We start from the raw sequence: 14,015 nt of genomic DNA, 5'->3' as shown, positions 1-14,015 counted from the left end.
TCTCATCATACACCTAATTCACGACAGGCTCCTCCCCAACGACACAATCAAGGTAAACTCTTGCGGGGAAGCAACACATCAATGGAGTGGCTCAGGCTGGGGGGTGGGACTGCAGTTATCGCGGAGGGTATATGAGATATGTCGCCTCGGAAGCGGACAGGTGATGTAACGCAAGTTGAACGATTGGCATCGCTGCAGCTGGCGATCAAATGCCACGGCTGGGACGTCTCGAAGAAGGATCGCTCAGCATTGTACGCATGATAACAAAGAAGTTGGCTTGGCAATGGCATCTGGTCGTATAGTCATGTTGAAACTGCACGCTTAATGAATACAAAATGGTACTCTACCACAGTTTTATGGTCGAAAGTTGCCTATTCCGTGGTGCCTGTACTGGCTCACGGCGGGGCGTCGTCATCCTCCGAATCCCATATGACGCGTGGGAGTTCCGGTGGATTGACATCTCTGGTAAGGCTGTCGGATAACAGCTGGCTTTTGGTTAGGAGCTGAGAGGCAGGGAGCGAGGACGACCCAGGAGGGATGGTGAGTAGCGAGGCGCTCTGGTCCAAGAAGGCGAGACTGCTGCCAGAATTGTGCAGCTGCGGCGTTTGCTGAGAAGGGGCGGCGGCGGCAGCAACGGGGGGTTCTCGACGAGTAGGGCAAAGCTGCGGGCTCTCGGGCGTCGGCGACCGCGATGCGGTTGTCGCTTGGGAGAAGGATAGATTGGCATGCTCCTGAGGGGCGCGGTCCAATGACGAGGACTGCCGAGGGGGTTTGGTGGCGGGGGATGAACGGGGGCGGCTAGGCGTGGATGCCCCTTCATCGTCGTGGCGTGTTTGATCGGCAGTCGAGGGGATGAACTGCGTCGAGTGGGCGATGTCGCTGCGGATCTGGGCGGTGACTTCCTGGGAGATGGTCATGGTACCGGAGGGAGTGCCGGCGAGGGGCAGGCAGAGGGTCTCGCGAGAGGGACCATCAGGCACTACCTGATTGTCGTCCTCGGCAGCATCCTCCTTGTCGTCATCGGCGGCAAAAAGCTCGTGCCTCAAGTTCCAGAGCAGCTGCCCGATGACGGCTGGGGGCAGGTAAACGTACTTGGCGATGGGGCCATGCAACCAGCCCTCGTCACGCATATCTTCTTCGTCGACAGGGTTGTTCAGCTCATAGATTTGGGCGAGAGGGTAGGAAAACGGGGCGAGGGGGCGCGTGAGATGAGCGGCGGAATAGTCGATGCAGGCCATGTATCGTAGTTGTCGGGCAATGTCATCGAGGAGCCAGAAGCGAACGACCTGAAGGGGGATCTTGAAGGGCAGCTGAACATGGACGGCATGGCCGGTAACGAGGACGTCGAGCTGGGAAGGGGACAAGGGGAGGATAATATCGGAGCGCGGGGTGTGCGGGGGGAGGGACTGGAGGATAGAGAGAGCGACCCGCTGGGACTCGAAGGGCTGGCTGGGATTGTGGGGAGAAAGGGGGTTGTGGAGAGGTTGTCGGATGGGTTTGGGCGGATAGGAATGAGCGTTTGGTGGTGGCAGTGGTGGCAGTTCTGGCAGTAATGGCGAAGGGGCCGTTGGAGCAGAGTCGACAACCTCGAGGCGTAGGGAAGACGGGGGTAGAGCAGAGAGTCGAGGGGCTGCTTGGTCGATGTCTTTCGTTGACGCCAATTCGCTCAGAACGAGCTGCGTTTCTGCACCGGCAAAGTCGCCATCGTTTGCTTCGTCGTCGTCGTCGCGGACAAAGTCAAAGTCGTCATCATCCGAGTCAGGAATCTCGGACCGACCATTCGCCGTCAGCTTCTTGGGCGACGTCCTCGTCCGTGTCGGAGACGACGCCATCGGCGAAGCGGGTGGCCGAGTGGGCTCCAAATTCTCCTCAGGCTGAGGATGCGGCATCCCAGAGGGTGTCACGGGCGTCGATGATGAAGGGCTTTTGCGAGCGTCGGTCGTCCCCAAGCTTGCGGTGGTGGCGAACGAGTCCTGGATGGCCAGAGCCGGCACGGGACGGGCCAACGCGACCGGCTCTCGAGGTCGAGGGACGCCTGTCAGCGCGACAGATGACTCGACAGGCGAGGATGTGATTCGGCGGGGCCGGGGAGAATGCTGCTTGTCGGCCGGACCGTAGCGGTCTACGCGCAAGGTCGAGGGGGAGCCGAGGCCGCCCGAAGGGGGCAGGTCGAAGCGAAGCGTCGTGGTGCGCTTGGCTGGCGTCTGCGGGATGACGGACTCCTCCCGGGACGGAGGCGATTCGACGTTGTCCACCTGATTGTTTCGCACGCTAGGGCTTCCGGAGTCGCCAAGCCAGTGGAGGAAGCCGTCCTCGTCGTCATCCTTTTCGCTGACGGCACCCAGGTCGATGTCGGGGTCGATGTCGATATCCAGCTCGTCGTCCGAGTCAGCAATGACGGAGCGGTGGCCAAGGAGCTGCGTCAGGGTTTGGGTATGATAGATGGACGATGACGGGTGCGCTGAGTGGTCACCCATCGTCCTTCGTCTCCATTCTTTTTCCTTCCCTTCGCCCACGTTCGGCTTCCCTGCGTTCTTGTCGTTGGTTTCGTCGCCCAGCGTCCGCCTTCGCTTCCTCTTCCTCTCCGGTGCGGCCTCCGGCCTCCTCCTCCGCCTGATCTTCACATGAAATGAATCTTCGTCGGCGTCCTCCTCTTGCTGATCAAGCTCCCCGCCGTCGACCTGCGGATTCCTACGCTCCTTTTCGCCTCTGTATCGTGCCGTCTCAGCCTCGCTCTCGGTCAGGCTGACAACGCCATCGTCGTCTTCGTCGGTTTCAAAGCTCGACACAAAGTCAATCTGGGTAAGCGTCTGCTGCCGCAGAGTCACGGTGGCTAGGTGATCCCTGGGCTGCCGGCCGTAGGTGCGCACCTTCTTCCTCCGAGACGGAAACTGTACCTGCTGCAGTGAGGGCGTAGAGTGGTAGACCCGGCTCGAGGGGGGCGCGCCGCGGGACCGGGTCTCTGGGGCCATGGTGGCCGTCGGCGGTCAAAGTCAGGCGAAGCAGTTTGCCTGTCGGAGTCGGAGTCGAGTTGTTGACCATCGATGGAGCTTGAGCGGGTAGCGGTGAGGCCGGTGACGTTGACGCTAGAGCTGTTGATGCCAGAGCAGTGAGCGGGTCGCGTCGCGTTAAGTGGGACGCGTCGCTCAACCAGCCATCAAAGTACGGTGTACTCCGTAATACTGTTCGTTCATCCTTATTCATTAATTCCTAGTCGCTAATTCCCGCCATGTGTTCTGGGATGTCTTACGATGGTCCCTACCTTGGTAAATTGTACACAAATTTTCCTAGCATGTGAGTAATCAATCCATGTCTGTGTGCCTGGACTGTTGATCGCATGCATCATGTACAGTATCGTTACCCTGCCAAAGTGGGCAGAGACTGGCCAGTCCGACCTCGATGAACATGACCCCTTGATCCCTATATCAACGCTTCGAGCTCGCGCATCTTGCTATATCTTCCTCTCATTTCGGTCTCGTCACCCATGGTGTGTTTAATTCTGCATGCTTTGTGTTCTTCTGCAAAAAGAACAAGTAGATATCGAAAAGAGTGGTAGATTGCATCCGTACACTAGGTGGTTTGGAACGTCGACAAAGTGCCACCCAACAATGGGATGACATCGTCATCTGCGCCAACTACAGCAATCCCAGCTATCGAGACATGGAAACACCCATCCTGGACAAAGTCCTCTTCTCATCATAGCGTACAAGCGTCATGCCGTGCGCCCCCCCCCCCCCCCCCCCCCCGGGAACGCTTTTCAACTCCTCTCGCTCTCGACGTCTGCCACTCACTATGCACAGATGTGCTGTCCGTGACAAGGTCACCGGAAAGCCAGCTTGACGTCCGCCCTCGGCCACTCGAACGCAACGTCTCCTCCGTACACATCCGTCGTCACCCGTCCTATCCGGTTCTCCGCCTCGTTGTAAAAGGCCTCGCACTCCTTCGTCACCTTCTGCACCAAGGCGCGGCTCAAGTTGGGGTCGTCGGCGTCGCCAAAGTGCTTCTCCACTCTCTTGCGCAGCGCCTCGACGCCCTTGCGGACCTCCTTCGAGTCGTAGCTGCCCAGCATCTTGTTGAAGGTCTCCTTGTTGTTCGACGGCTGCACCGCAATCGCCGCCGGGTTCTTGCCCGACCGCACCTGCGCCTCGATGTTCTCCAGCTGGTCCAGCAGTTTGCCCAGAGGCCTGCGCATCACGGCGTTGAGGTAGAGGCCCATGTGCTCGTGGTACTCCCTGCCGGCCTGCTCCTTCCACCTTTCCAGCACGTCGAGCCCGCGGGTGTCCGTCTCCTCGAGGAAGTGGTTCATGTTCTCGATGAGGAGGATGTGAAAGTTCAGCGCCTCCTTGTCCTCCGGATCCGCGCCGCCGCCGATGCCGACCGTCGGGTTCTCCCGAGCGATCACCATGAGCGAGTCGAACATGGACTTCAGGATGCGATCGTACTCGCCGTTGATGGTCCGCCGCAGCGACAGCGTCGAGTCGAGCCCCGTGAACATGTTCTCGACGGCCGTCATGAAGGGCGGGAAGACGCGGATGAAGGCGATGACGCCCTTGCGCTTGTTGATCTTGACCTTGGTCTCCTCGATGGCCCGTATCTGCTCGTCGATGAACTTGCGGAAGCGGCCTTCGAGGAAGCCGTACAGCTTCTGCAGCAGCGTGTGGAGGTATTCCTGGTTCGACTGGCTCATGTCCGTCATCTTCCTCTCGAGCACGGCGAGGATGCCGACACCTTGCCTGCGTCACGTCAGCAAACATGGTCCGTCCATTGCGCCCACGCGCGTGAGGTCGACTTACAAGGGGTCCTGGCCGACGACCCATTCCATGAGCCTTCGCAGCTCCGGCTCGAGGAAGGCGAAGGCAACCTCCATAGAACGCGTCACGCGGCGAGCGAGATCCCGATCCGGTTCCATGTGGCGGTGCCGCTTCAGGTCGCCGCCGCGGCGATCACGGGGCGCCCGCGCGGCGGCGGCGTCGGGGAAGTCGATCTGCTCGAGCGTCGTGGCGTGGAAGAAATCGATGATGAAGTTTTGCTCCATCTCGGCCAGCGGCAGCAGGTCTTCGATGACGCCCGAGAAGATCTCGCAAGGGAAGCTCCTCGAGTCCGCGCTCGACTTGTCCACGATGGTTCGACTGCCGCCGTCCGAACGCAGCGCCCGAGCCAGCGTGTGGCTCTTCTTGACCGTCAGCTTCCGCGCCGTCGAGGCCACGCCGTCCGGCTGCTTCTCGACGTGCGACGAGAAGAGCAGCTCGGCTTCCTCGCCCGTCATCTTCCGCGCGTTCTGCCGCCAGAGGGCGACGATGTGCGGAAACTGACCCTTGTAGAGGGAATGGCTCATGTCCTGGTAGATCTGCATGAGCCGGTTCCAGTTGTCCAGGTCGGCGTCTCGGGCGTAGAGCATCAGCGGGCTGTACTTCCACAGCAGGTCCCGTCCGGCATCGTAGTGAGACGTGTCCACTTTCTTCGCCAGAGCGGCCTCGAGAGAGCGCCTCGTCTCGGCGAAGGCGGCGTCGAACTGACGGGCCATGAACTCGACGAGCCGTCGCATGAATATGGCGTTCTCCTGCAGGTACATCTCCTTCTTCTCCTGCACGATTCTCATCTGACCGTAGTAGTTGTTGAGTCCCGTCGTTCGATCCGAGTCGGTCGTCGCGTCGACGACGGGCATCGCGTCGGCCCCTAGCGTCGGGTCCATCTTGGACATGGCCTTGAACAGCGTCACAAGCGCGGCCTCGACGTCCTCGAGCCCTCGCACGCTCTCGAGCGGCGCCACCCGCAGCGCCTCGAGATCGGTCGACGTGATGGCGCACGTGTCGAGGAGAGATTCGAGCTCCTTCTTCAGCAGCTTTTGGTTCGCCGCCTGTACCTGGAGACCCTGCCCCTGGGCTTCAATGTAGGCGATGTCGTCCGAGAGCGTCTGCGCATTCGCGTTAGGCAACAGGAGCGAAAGAAAGCGACGGTCGCGGGGCGTCGCAACGTACCGAAAGTTCGACCGAGTAGAGGGTCAGGAGATTATCCATCTCCTCGCACTCCGCCATGGCGATGTCGACGCCGAGCTTGATGGCATCTACCCGCTCGTCCTCCTCCTTGAAGCGAGCGAGCCAGCCGCCTGCCTGGGCCTTGTTGAGCTCGCGGTCGAGATCCATCTTGATGCCGTCGACCGTCTGCAGGCGCATCCGCTCCCCGGGCACCCAGCCGAAGTAGTCGAGCCACTTGCCAAACTCCTCGCTTCTGCCGTCGAGAATGGTCGGGTCGACGCCGAGGGACTGGAGGTACTTGGCGTCGTTCCCCACGACGACGGACCGGCGAGGATCGTCCTTGCGGGGATCGTCCTTGGGGGCTTCTTCCTTGGGGGCCTCCTCCTTACGCCCCTCCTCCTTGCGAGCCTTCTCCGGCTTCCTCACGGCGGGAGGCGCCTCGACGCTGTCGGGCCGCTGGGCGGACGATGCCGCGAGCTTCGCTTCCAGCGGGTTCGTGTTCAGCTCCGCCGGGGTGGCCGCTTCCGCCGGGCCCCGAGAGACCGGCCTAGGCGGCGCGGGGACCACGCCTGTGATGCCATCGGGGCCTTCGGTAGACTTTTGAATCGTCTGAGCCGCCTGACGCAGGCGGTCCCCGGCGCCGCCGGGGCGTGGACGGAACGCGGCGGCGGTGGAGGCCGCCTTCCAGAAGGCGCCGGCAACATCGGACTTGGACTTCTTGGACTTGATCATCGGTCCGAGGCCCGGGCGCGATTCTTCGTCCGGAAGGTCGGCGGCGGAAGGAGTCTCGACCGTGTCGGGAGTGTCGGTCGCGTTCGTGGTCGACATGGCCGCCATCGGAGACTCAGAGCTCGTTCTCGTTCTCGGGTATGACGTGGACAAGGACACGAGGATGGGCTGCTGGCCGGCGGCGGCGTCCTCTCGCTGCGACGACGATCGATCGGTGCTCCTCCGCGGCGGCGCCGAGCCGTCCCGTTTCTTCGTCGGGCTCATGAGCGGAGGGGGCACCAAGTCACGGTCCTGGGGACGTGACGGATCCATCGGCGGTCTTCTCCTCTCGGGCGGGAGCCTAGAATCCGACGGCAGGAGGGAGGGAGGGGTCGGTTCGGCTGCCGGTTCGGACGGCTCCCTCGACCCCCCCAGCTCCCCCAGTCGAGCCAAGGCGCTGGGGCCGGTCGGGCCGTTGCGGGAGCGAGGTGGTAAGCTGGAACCATCGTCGCTACGGGCGACGGCCGAGTCCTGGCTCCTGTTCCTGTCGGTCTTCCATCGCGAAGTCGGTGGTGGGACCCTGGACATGGAGGATTCGAAGCTTCCGGAGACGGGGTCCGCCGTGTTCGCGTGCTGCATCGGCGGTCGCGGCGGCTCGGGCAAGCTCGTCGAAGGTGGGGGGATGGTCATGGGGGGAGGAGCCGATGCGGCCGAGGAGGCGCTCTGCCGACTGGCCGTCGGCTCGGGCATGGGAGGCCGGGAGGCCTGTCGCCTCCCGGCGCCGAGCACTTGATCGAGCTCCTTCTGATCGAAGCCGATGAGCTCGGGCACGTGGCCACCCGTGTATTTGCCATAGATCTTGATCAAGCTTGCGATGAAGAACTTTTTTTCCTTTTCCGTCTGGGACTGCCAGTAGTACGGCTTCCCGAGGGTGACGAGAAAGCCCGTGTCGGCGCCCCATGCCCGGTTATCCGGACTCACCTGCGGACCGGTGTAGGAGTCGATGCGGGTGAGGTCGTCGAGGTTCCAGGATTTGCCGATGGAGAAGCTGCCGGAGGGATTCTCCTTCGACTTGTGCATGCGGACGCGGCCCGACTTCCGGACGGCGACGATGATCACCCGCGGCTTCTCGGCTTCGGGCGTTCGTGCGTGGGGAGGCGGTGGTGTCGAGGGATGGGTAGAGTATTCGGTGATGCGAATGTGAGTGATGTACGTCTCGAGCACTGGCGGGCGACGGTTAGACGGAGTGGTGGCGAGCGTGTGGCGGATTGCCACGGTCAGAGGTCACAACATACGCGATCCGTCCACGTCCGTTTTGTTGAAGCATGTTTCGATGATACGGCGCTTCTCATCTTCGAACCGTTCCGCCCGGGTGGCGGCCGCGCCAGGTCCATTCGCGCGGTCCATCTGTGCGCGGCTCCGAGGCGATCATGAAGGAGAGGAGGAGGGTGCACTCGGCGGGGGCATGTCGGGAATCGGCCGTCGCAGGGGGCGGGGGTCGGGGTTTAGGGATCGGGATGGTGTTGCGTCGATGGCGAGTCGGTAGGGTAGCGTTGCTGTCGACGACAGGTGGCGAAGGTGAGGTGTGCGGTGCGTTTAGGTGGAGAGAATGGAGGTTGAGCTCGTCAGCTCCGTTGGTCGTCGTCGAGCACCTAAGTAGGTGGTCGCGGGCACTTGGTTGGTACATGCATGTACATTGTACTGCTGCTGCCCAGGTGCAGGTAATTTTTGGCCTGCACTGTGCCTGCAGCTGCCGCCGCCTCATTCCTGAAATGGGCGCGAACCATCCACAGCACGTGTACTCCGTACCTGTACTGAGTAATACAGGTAGGTAAGTACTAGTACTTACATGTAACGCAGACACCACCTCAGCCTACCTTGACAGCGTTCGCAGGGATGGCCATTGGCTACGGAGGACCTTTTTTGTATTGGTCAAACATGAGAGTATAGGCATGATATGTTTAGTTTTTCGCTGCGGCTGCATGATTTCGTGGCTCTTCACCTCGCTCAAGTCCGAAACGGCCTGCTGCGGATGGATGGAGCAAACCGCGGTGGTTATTGTTATATCCTTCGTACCTCTGTGTGCCCCCCCTGGAGCTTCGTCTGGTAGCCGGGTACCAGAATTGTACAGGATGGACTAGTTACATATTACCCTAGGTTAGTACTGTAGTACCTCGTACTGTAGTACTGTACGACTACACATCACGGTACAGCTCGTTCCCGTATGGGTGGGTACAGCGAGTGTTCCCCATTCTTTCTGAACTCTACGACAGTAGGAGTAATTACTGAGTACAGAAGTACCTTGGACCAGAACAGTACTCCGTACATGGAATACTGTACAGTACTTGCATGTACTTGGACTCCGAGCGATGCTACTCATATTACTATTTGTACGGAGTACTGTTAGGATCTACCTAGTACCTATGTACTAGGTAGTAAGTACTAGGTAGGTAAGTATCTACCCACAGGCTACAGGTAATTACAGCACTACCGAGTATCACTGTACTAGGCACGGAGCAATCACGGTGTGGAGTAATCACTGTGTAGGTAGAGTATTACTCCGTACCTGAAGATGTACATGTACCAGGTACCTAGTATTCCTCTTACCTGTGCGGTACCTGTAATTACAAGTACAAGTACACTTGCAGTACTGTAGCTGGCGTGACCACGGAGTACTTAGAGATCTAACGGTCCAGGTACGGAGTACCAAGTAATACTACTCCGTTCCTTCGTCAGTTACCTATGGCATGGATACTTGGTATTATTCTCCTTGCTACTCTTTCCCTGACGACAATCCTGTTTCAACAATCTTCTTGATCGCATCCAGATCCAACGCCTCTACGCGTCGACCCTTGAAGCCCGTCATGGACTCGGCCATGAACATGGCGTTGTATATGGCCTCCTCGGTTGCGTCGGCGGCCGCCTCGAACAGGCCGTTGATCGAATCGTTGTCCGTCATCCGCACCATCCTCTCCTGTGCCTTCTCCGCATGGACCGCCGTTTCGCCGCTCAAGGTCATCACCTGCGACGGGATGCGATTGCCGGTGGAGAAAGCGAGGAATATGTCGCCCGACGTGTTGGCACCGTAGCCTCCCACCTTGGCCAGGCCAACGGTCGCGCGCTTGGCGAGGCGCTGCAGCTGGATGGGCACGAGCGGAGCGTCGGTGGCGATGATGACGATGATGCTTCCGTCCTTGAGTCGCTCCCTGGCCCCGGAACGTTCCACCGGGAGCTTGCCCTCCCTTTCGAGCACGTGGCCGACGGGGACGCCACCTATGCGCAGGTTCTCGGCCAATCCGTAGTTGGCCTGCACGAGAACGCCGACGGTGAAGCTCGTCTCGCCTCCGTCGACGCCGATGCCCTGGACGGTTCGGCTGCTCGATCCGGTGCCGCCCTTGAATCGGTGGCAGATCATGCCGGTGCCGCCGCCCGTGTTACCCTCCGGGACGGCGTCAGGGCTTGCCTTGTCGATGCCGTCCATGACGTGCCGCGCCGTGACGGCAAATCGCCCAGGGTCGCTGAGGAAGCCGTCAAAGGTTTCGGCGACGAGCGGAAACATGAACAGGTCGACGCCCCCGCCATCAAACTCATCCTTGCTGCGGCGGCGGCGGCGGTAGAAGTGCTCCTGCACGCCGCGGTAGCCTTCGCCCACGGACGACGTCGCCGTGATGACGATGGGCGAGCACAGCAGACCCGTTTCGTCGAGCCAATGCGAGCCCGTCATCTCTCCGCAGCCGTTGAAGCGGAAGACGGCAGCAAAGGTCGAGTACTCCATCCAGTCCTTGCGAGGGAGGATAGTCGTGACGCCCGTGTGCACGTCCCCATCGGGCTCGATGGACTGCGTGTGCACCAAGACGCCAGGCACGTCCGTGATGGAGTTCAGCGGCCCGGCGGCCCATCTTCCGTAGTACAGGTTCGGGAGGACGTGGCGAACACGGCCCCGCGAGGACTTGGTCGACATCTTCATGTAGTTCTTCTGACGCCCGCCGAATTCTCGTCGTGTAGCCTCATTCTTCTGCTCGAGAGCTGGGACGGCACGCTTGTATATATATGCCTACGTCCCAACCCGTCCCGGCAGCATTCGTTCCCCCGCTTCCCTGTCTGGGCTCAACGCATACGACGCAGGGGGATCACGCCGAGAGCGCAGCTTTGACGCCCCGTTGGCCCATTATATTGGCAACCCGTGATTTATCGCTGCTCATATTGCTGCCTTTATCTGCGTCTGGTTGCCAATTCGGCTATTCATGCATGCTAAGGCGGCTGGCAGCAACTCGGCAACTCTTCCCTGCTTCGATATGGCGGTGGTTCGACGTGCCGTCATGGGCGTGAAATAGCTACTTACTGTGCACGCACGGCGACGGACAGCTGGAGGGATGGAGTTTTCTGGATGAAAATCGAGCCTCGTCACCGTCAACGATCTGGCCGTGCCTGTACATGTACGCATGCATGCTTGTGTGCTGAAGGTGACTGTCCAGTGGAACAGAAGACCCCAGTTGGAGGGGGAGGAGGGGTTCAAGCTTGTCTCACAGCTGCCATGTACCAGCATGCACACCTACCATGGATGGCACGGTGAGCTACCCACTCCACCACAGCCTCGGCATCCCTCAGCGGACATCCATGCAACATCGAACGTCACCTCACGGCTTCGCACCACTTCCTTTCATGATAATTACGGGTTCGTAACAGCTCATCAAATATGGTTGCCCCCGTGAGGGTGATCCCCACCGTAGGTGAATGAATCCCCGCATCCCATCGACACGCCTGCTCACCTTGTGATCTACTCCTCCCAGGCGGCCAAGCGAGCCTCGAGCTTGCTCCGCACCATCCAGTACACCCACCCTCCCTCGTGCCCGTGCCATTCGAATCCGGGCCATCACCATTCTGCTCCCGGCATCGTTCCCCGGCCCAGGGACGCCCCGAGGCGCTATGCCATACCTACCAGCGTCGAGGTGCAGAAGGAGTATGCGTTCGAGATGGCCGCTTCGGCCATCCGCTTCGGTCCCGGGGTCACGCAGGAGGTCGGCATGGACTTGAAGAACATGGGTGCGAAGAAGGTCTGCGTCGTCACCGACTCCACCGTGGACAAGCTTGATGCCATGCGGCAAGTCCGCGAGGCGCTGGCGGCGGAGGGCATCCATTTCTCCGTTTACTCCAACGTGACGATAGAGCCCAAGGACAGCTCGTATGTCGTCTGTCTTTGCCTATTCTGTGTCTCTACATCCTTGGCTAACGTGCGCAGCATCAAAGATGCCATAGCCTGGGCCAGGCCGTACGAGGCCGATGCCTATCTCGCCGTCGGTGGCGGCTCCGTCATGGACACTGCCAAGCTCATGAACCTTTACGCCGCCTATCCCGATGCCGACTTTCTCGACTTTGTCAACGCACCCCTCGGTAAGGGGCGGCCCGTGGATAAGCCACTCAAACCCCTCATTGCCGTCCCGACGACGGCGGGAACGGGCAGCGAGACGACGGGGACGGCCATCTTTGATCTCGTCTCCAAGCGTGCAAAGACCGGCGTTGCGCACCGAAACATGAAGCCGACGCTGGGCATTTGCGATCCTCTCAACACGAGGACCATGCCCGCCGCCGTCAAGGCGAGCTCCGGCCTCGACGTCCTCTGCCACTCGCTCGAGTCCTGGACGGCCATTCCCTACAACGAGAGGACGCCTCGGCCGGCGAATCCCATCATGAGGCCCGCCTACCAGGGCGCCAACCCGATTTCTGACATCTTTTCCTTCCATGCCCTCCGTTCGACCGTCAAATACCTGCCCCGCGCCGTCAAGGACCCCGACGACTTCGAGGCCCAGAGCGAGATGCTCTTCGCCGCAACCATGGCTGGCGTCGGTTTCGGAAACGCAGGTGTCCACCTGTGCCACGGTATGCACAATCGGTGCCTTGAAGTTTGGGTAGCGATGCAGGCTGACGAGCTTTCCAGGAATGTCGTACCCGATTTCTGGGCAAAACCCGGGATACAAGCACGAAGGCTACGAAGTCTCGGTCCCCATCATCCCGCATGGCGTTTCCGTTGCCGTCTCCGCCCCTGCCGTTTTCCGCTTCACTGGTGCGTCCAATCCGGAGCGGCACCTCCAAGCGGCCGAAGCTTTCGGTGTCGACATTTCCAACGTGAAGAGGGAGAGCGCAGGCGAAGTCCTCGCGGAGGCTCTGACCAAATTCCTCGCCGATCTCGGTGACCAGCCAAAGGGACTGAAGGAGCTCGGCTTCGGTCCTGAGCACATTGATGCTCTCGTCGAGGGCACCATACCGCAGGCACGCGTCCTGATGTTCGCCCCGGGCCTCTCCAAGGAGCTCGAGGCCGAAAGGGACCAGCTGCGTAGGCTGTTTGAGGATGCCATGACCCATTAACGGGTTCGCTGCTACTCCACGGTCCTGCGCGGAAGGCATGCAGCGCGAAGCATGACATATCGGAGCATGGCAGGGCGGAAAATTCATTTGAATTTCTCTGGGTCGCTGGGTATCAACTTTCGTAACACGGCAATCTGCTTGACCAAACCGGCCTTGCGCATTTCGCCCATGTCACGCTTGTCCATCCGCCGCAGGCCATTCGAATATACCGTCGTAAAATCGGGGAGGACTTCTCCCGGCGGAATCACAGACAGACTCGAGATGGTGCAGTGCTGCCGCCCTCACGTGTCAGTGCCGAGGGCAAGTCGTGGGAATTGAGCAGTCATACCTTGCCAATTTTGGCGCCGCTTCCAATTCTGCTGCCGACTTGTAGAGTCGTCCCATCGCCAATTTCGGTTCCTCCAGCCTCGATGACGGAGCCGACTTCCACGACGACGTAATCCCCCAAGACAACGCCTCCCGCCTGGGCATGGCTCAGGTCCTTGGGGCGTGCGCCGATATGTGCTCGTTCGTGAATGATGCACCGCCGACCGACGAGGACGCTGCCAATCGTCGACTCGATCCTGGATCGTGGGTGCACCGCACTCTCCGACTGCATCGTTATCGAATGTGAACCTTGCAGTATGGCATTGTCGGAGATGATGAGCGAGGAGGAGAAGTGAACAGGCGGCTTGGGCCCGCTGCGATCGATGGCCGGGAGAACGGAGTGCCTCTTGCTCGACATTCTGGTAGGTGGAAGAAAGTATCTCTCGGTAAAGTCAAGTGTCTTGCAACTCGCCGAGCGACATTTTCCGCCCGCTTAGCTGCTGTTGCTTCAGCGGGGAGCTACCATGTGCACGGGTGCAGGTGGTTGTACAGGACGTTAGTAAGTAGGTGGTTGTTTCGCGGCTAGAACTGTGCTCCGTACTGTACTGTAAGTACAGAGGACTGCTTGTGTGCTGACTGCAGTGATAATACTAGTATTATCAG

General features: G+C 60.3%; 5 protein-coding genes across 5 annotated transcripts; 1 reads left to right on the top strand and 4 right to left on the bottom strand.

The window, feature by feature from the left end:
* Positions 1-395: 395 nt before the first annotated feature.
* Positions 396-2,972, bottom strand: DCS_01782 (uncharacterized protein; the record flags this gene model as incomplete). Its single annotated transcript, XM_040799113.1, has 1 exon — positions 396-2,972. The coding sequence occupies one exon, from the start codon at positions 2,970-2,972 to the stop codon at positions 396-398; it is 2,577 nt and encodes an 858-aa protein (XP_040659996.1).
* An 848-nt stretch (positions 2,973-3,820) lies between these two features.
* On the bottom strand, positions 3,821-8,090 carry DCS_01781 (uncharacterized protein; the record flags this gene model as incomplete). Its single annotated transcript, XM_040799112.1, has 4 exons — positions 3,821-4,733; positions 4,794-5,914; positions 5,979-7,906; positions 7,979-8,090. 4 exons carry the CDS (start codon positions 8,088-8,090, stop codon positions 3,821-3,823), a joined length of 4,074 nt encoding a protein of 1,357 aa, XP_040659995.1.
* Positions 8,091-9,456: 1,366 nt separating this feature from the next.
* On the bottom strand, positions 9,457-10,650 carry DCS_01780 (peptidase family T4 protein; the record flags this gene model as incomplete). Its single annotated transcript, XM_040799111.1, has 1 exon — positions 9,457-10,650. The coding sequence occupies one exon, from the start codon at positions 10,648-10,650 to the stop codon at positions 9,457-9,459; it is 1,194 nt and encodes a 397-aa protein (XP_040659994.1).
* A 729-nt stretch (positions 10,651-11,379) lies between these two features.
* On the top strand, positions 11,380-13,046 carry DCS_01779 (Fe-containing alcohol dehydrogenase; the record flags this gene model as incomplete). Its single annotated transcript, XM_040799110.1, has 4 exons — positions 11,380-11,409; positions 11,474-11,865; positions 11,923-12,560; positions 12,619-13,046. The coding sequence occupies 4 exons, from the start codon at positions 11,380-11,382 to the stop codon at positions 13,044-13,046; spliced, it is 1,488 nt and encodes a 495-aa protein (XP_040659993.1).
* Positions 13,047-13,129: 83 nt separating this feature from the next.
* On the bottom strand, positions 13,130-13,770 carry DCS_01778 (transferase hexapeptide domain protein; the record flags this gene model as incomplete). Its single annotated transcript, XM_040799109.1, has 2 exons — positions 13,130-13,318; positions 13,375-13,770. 2 exons carry the CDS (start codon positions 13,768-13,770, stop codon positions 13,130-13,132), a joined length of 585 nt encoding a protein of 194 aa, XP_040659992.1.
* Positions 13,771-14,015: the final 245 nt, after the last annotated feature.

The sequence above is a fragment of the Drechmeria coniospora genome, chromosome 01 (assembly GCF_001625195.1).
Source record: "Drechmeria coniospora strain ARSEF 6962 chromosome 01, whole genome shotgun sequence".
NCBI classification, from domain to species: Eukaryota; Fungi; Ascomycota; class Sordariomycetes; order Hypocreales; family Ophiocordycipitaceae; genus Drechmeria; species Drechmeria coniospora.
Note: the sequence above shows the minus strand (reverse complement) of the source record. Positions and strands in the feature narration are given on the sequence as shown.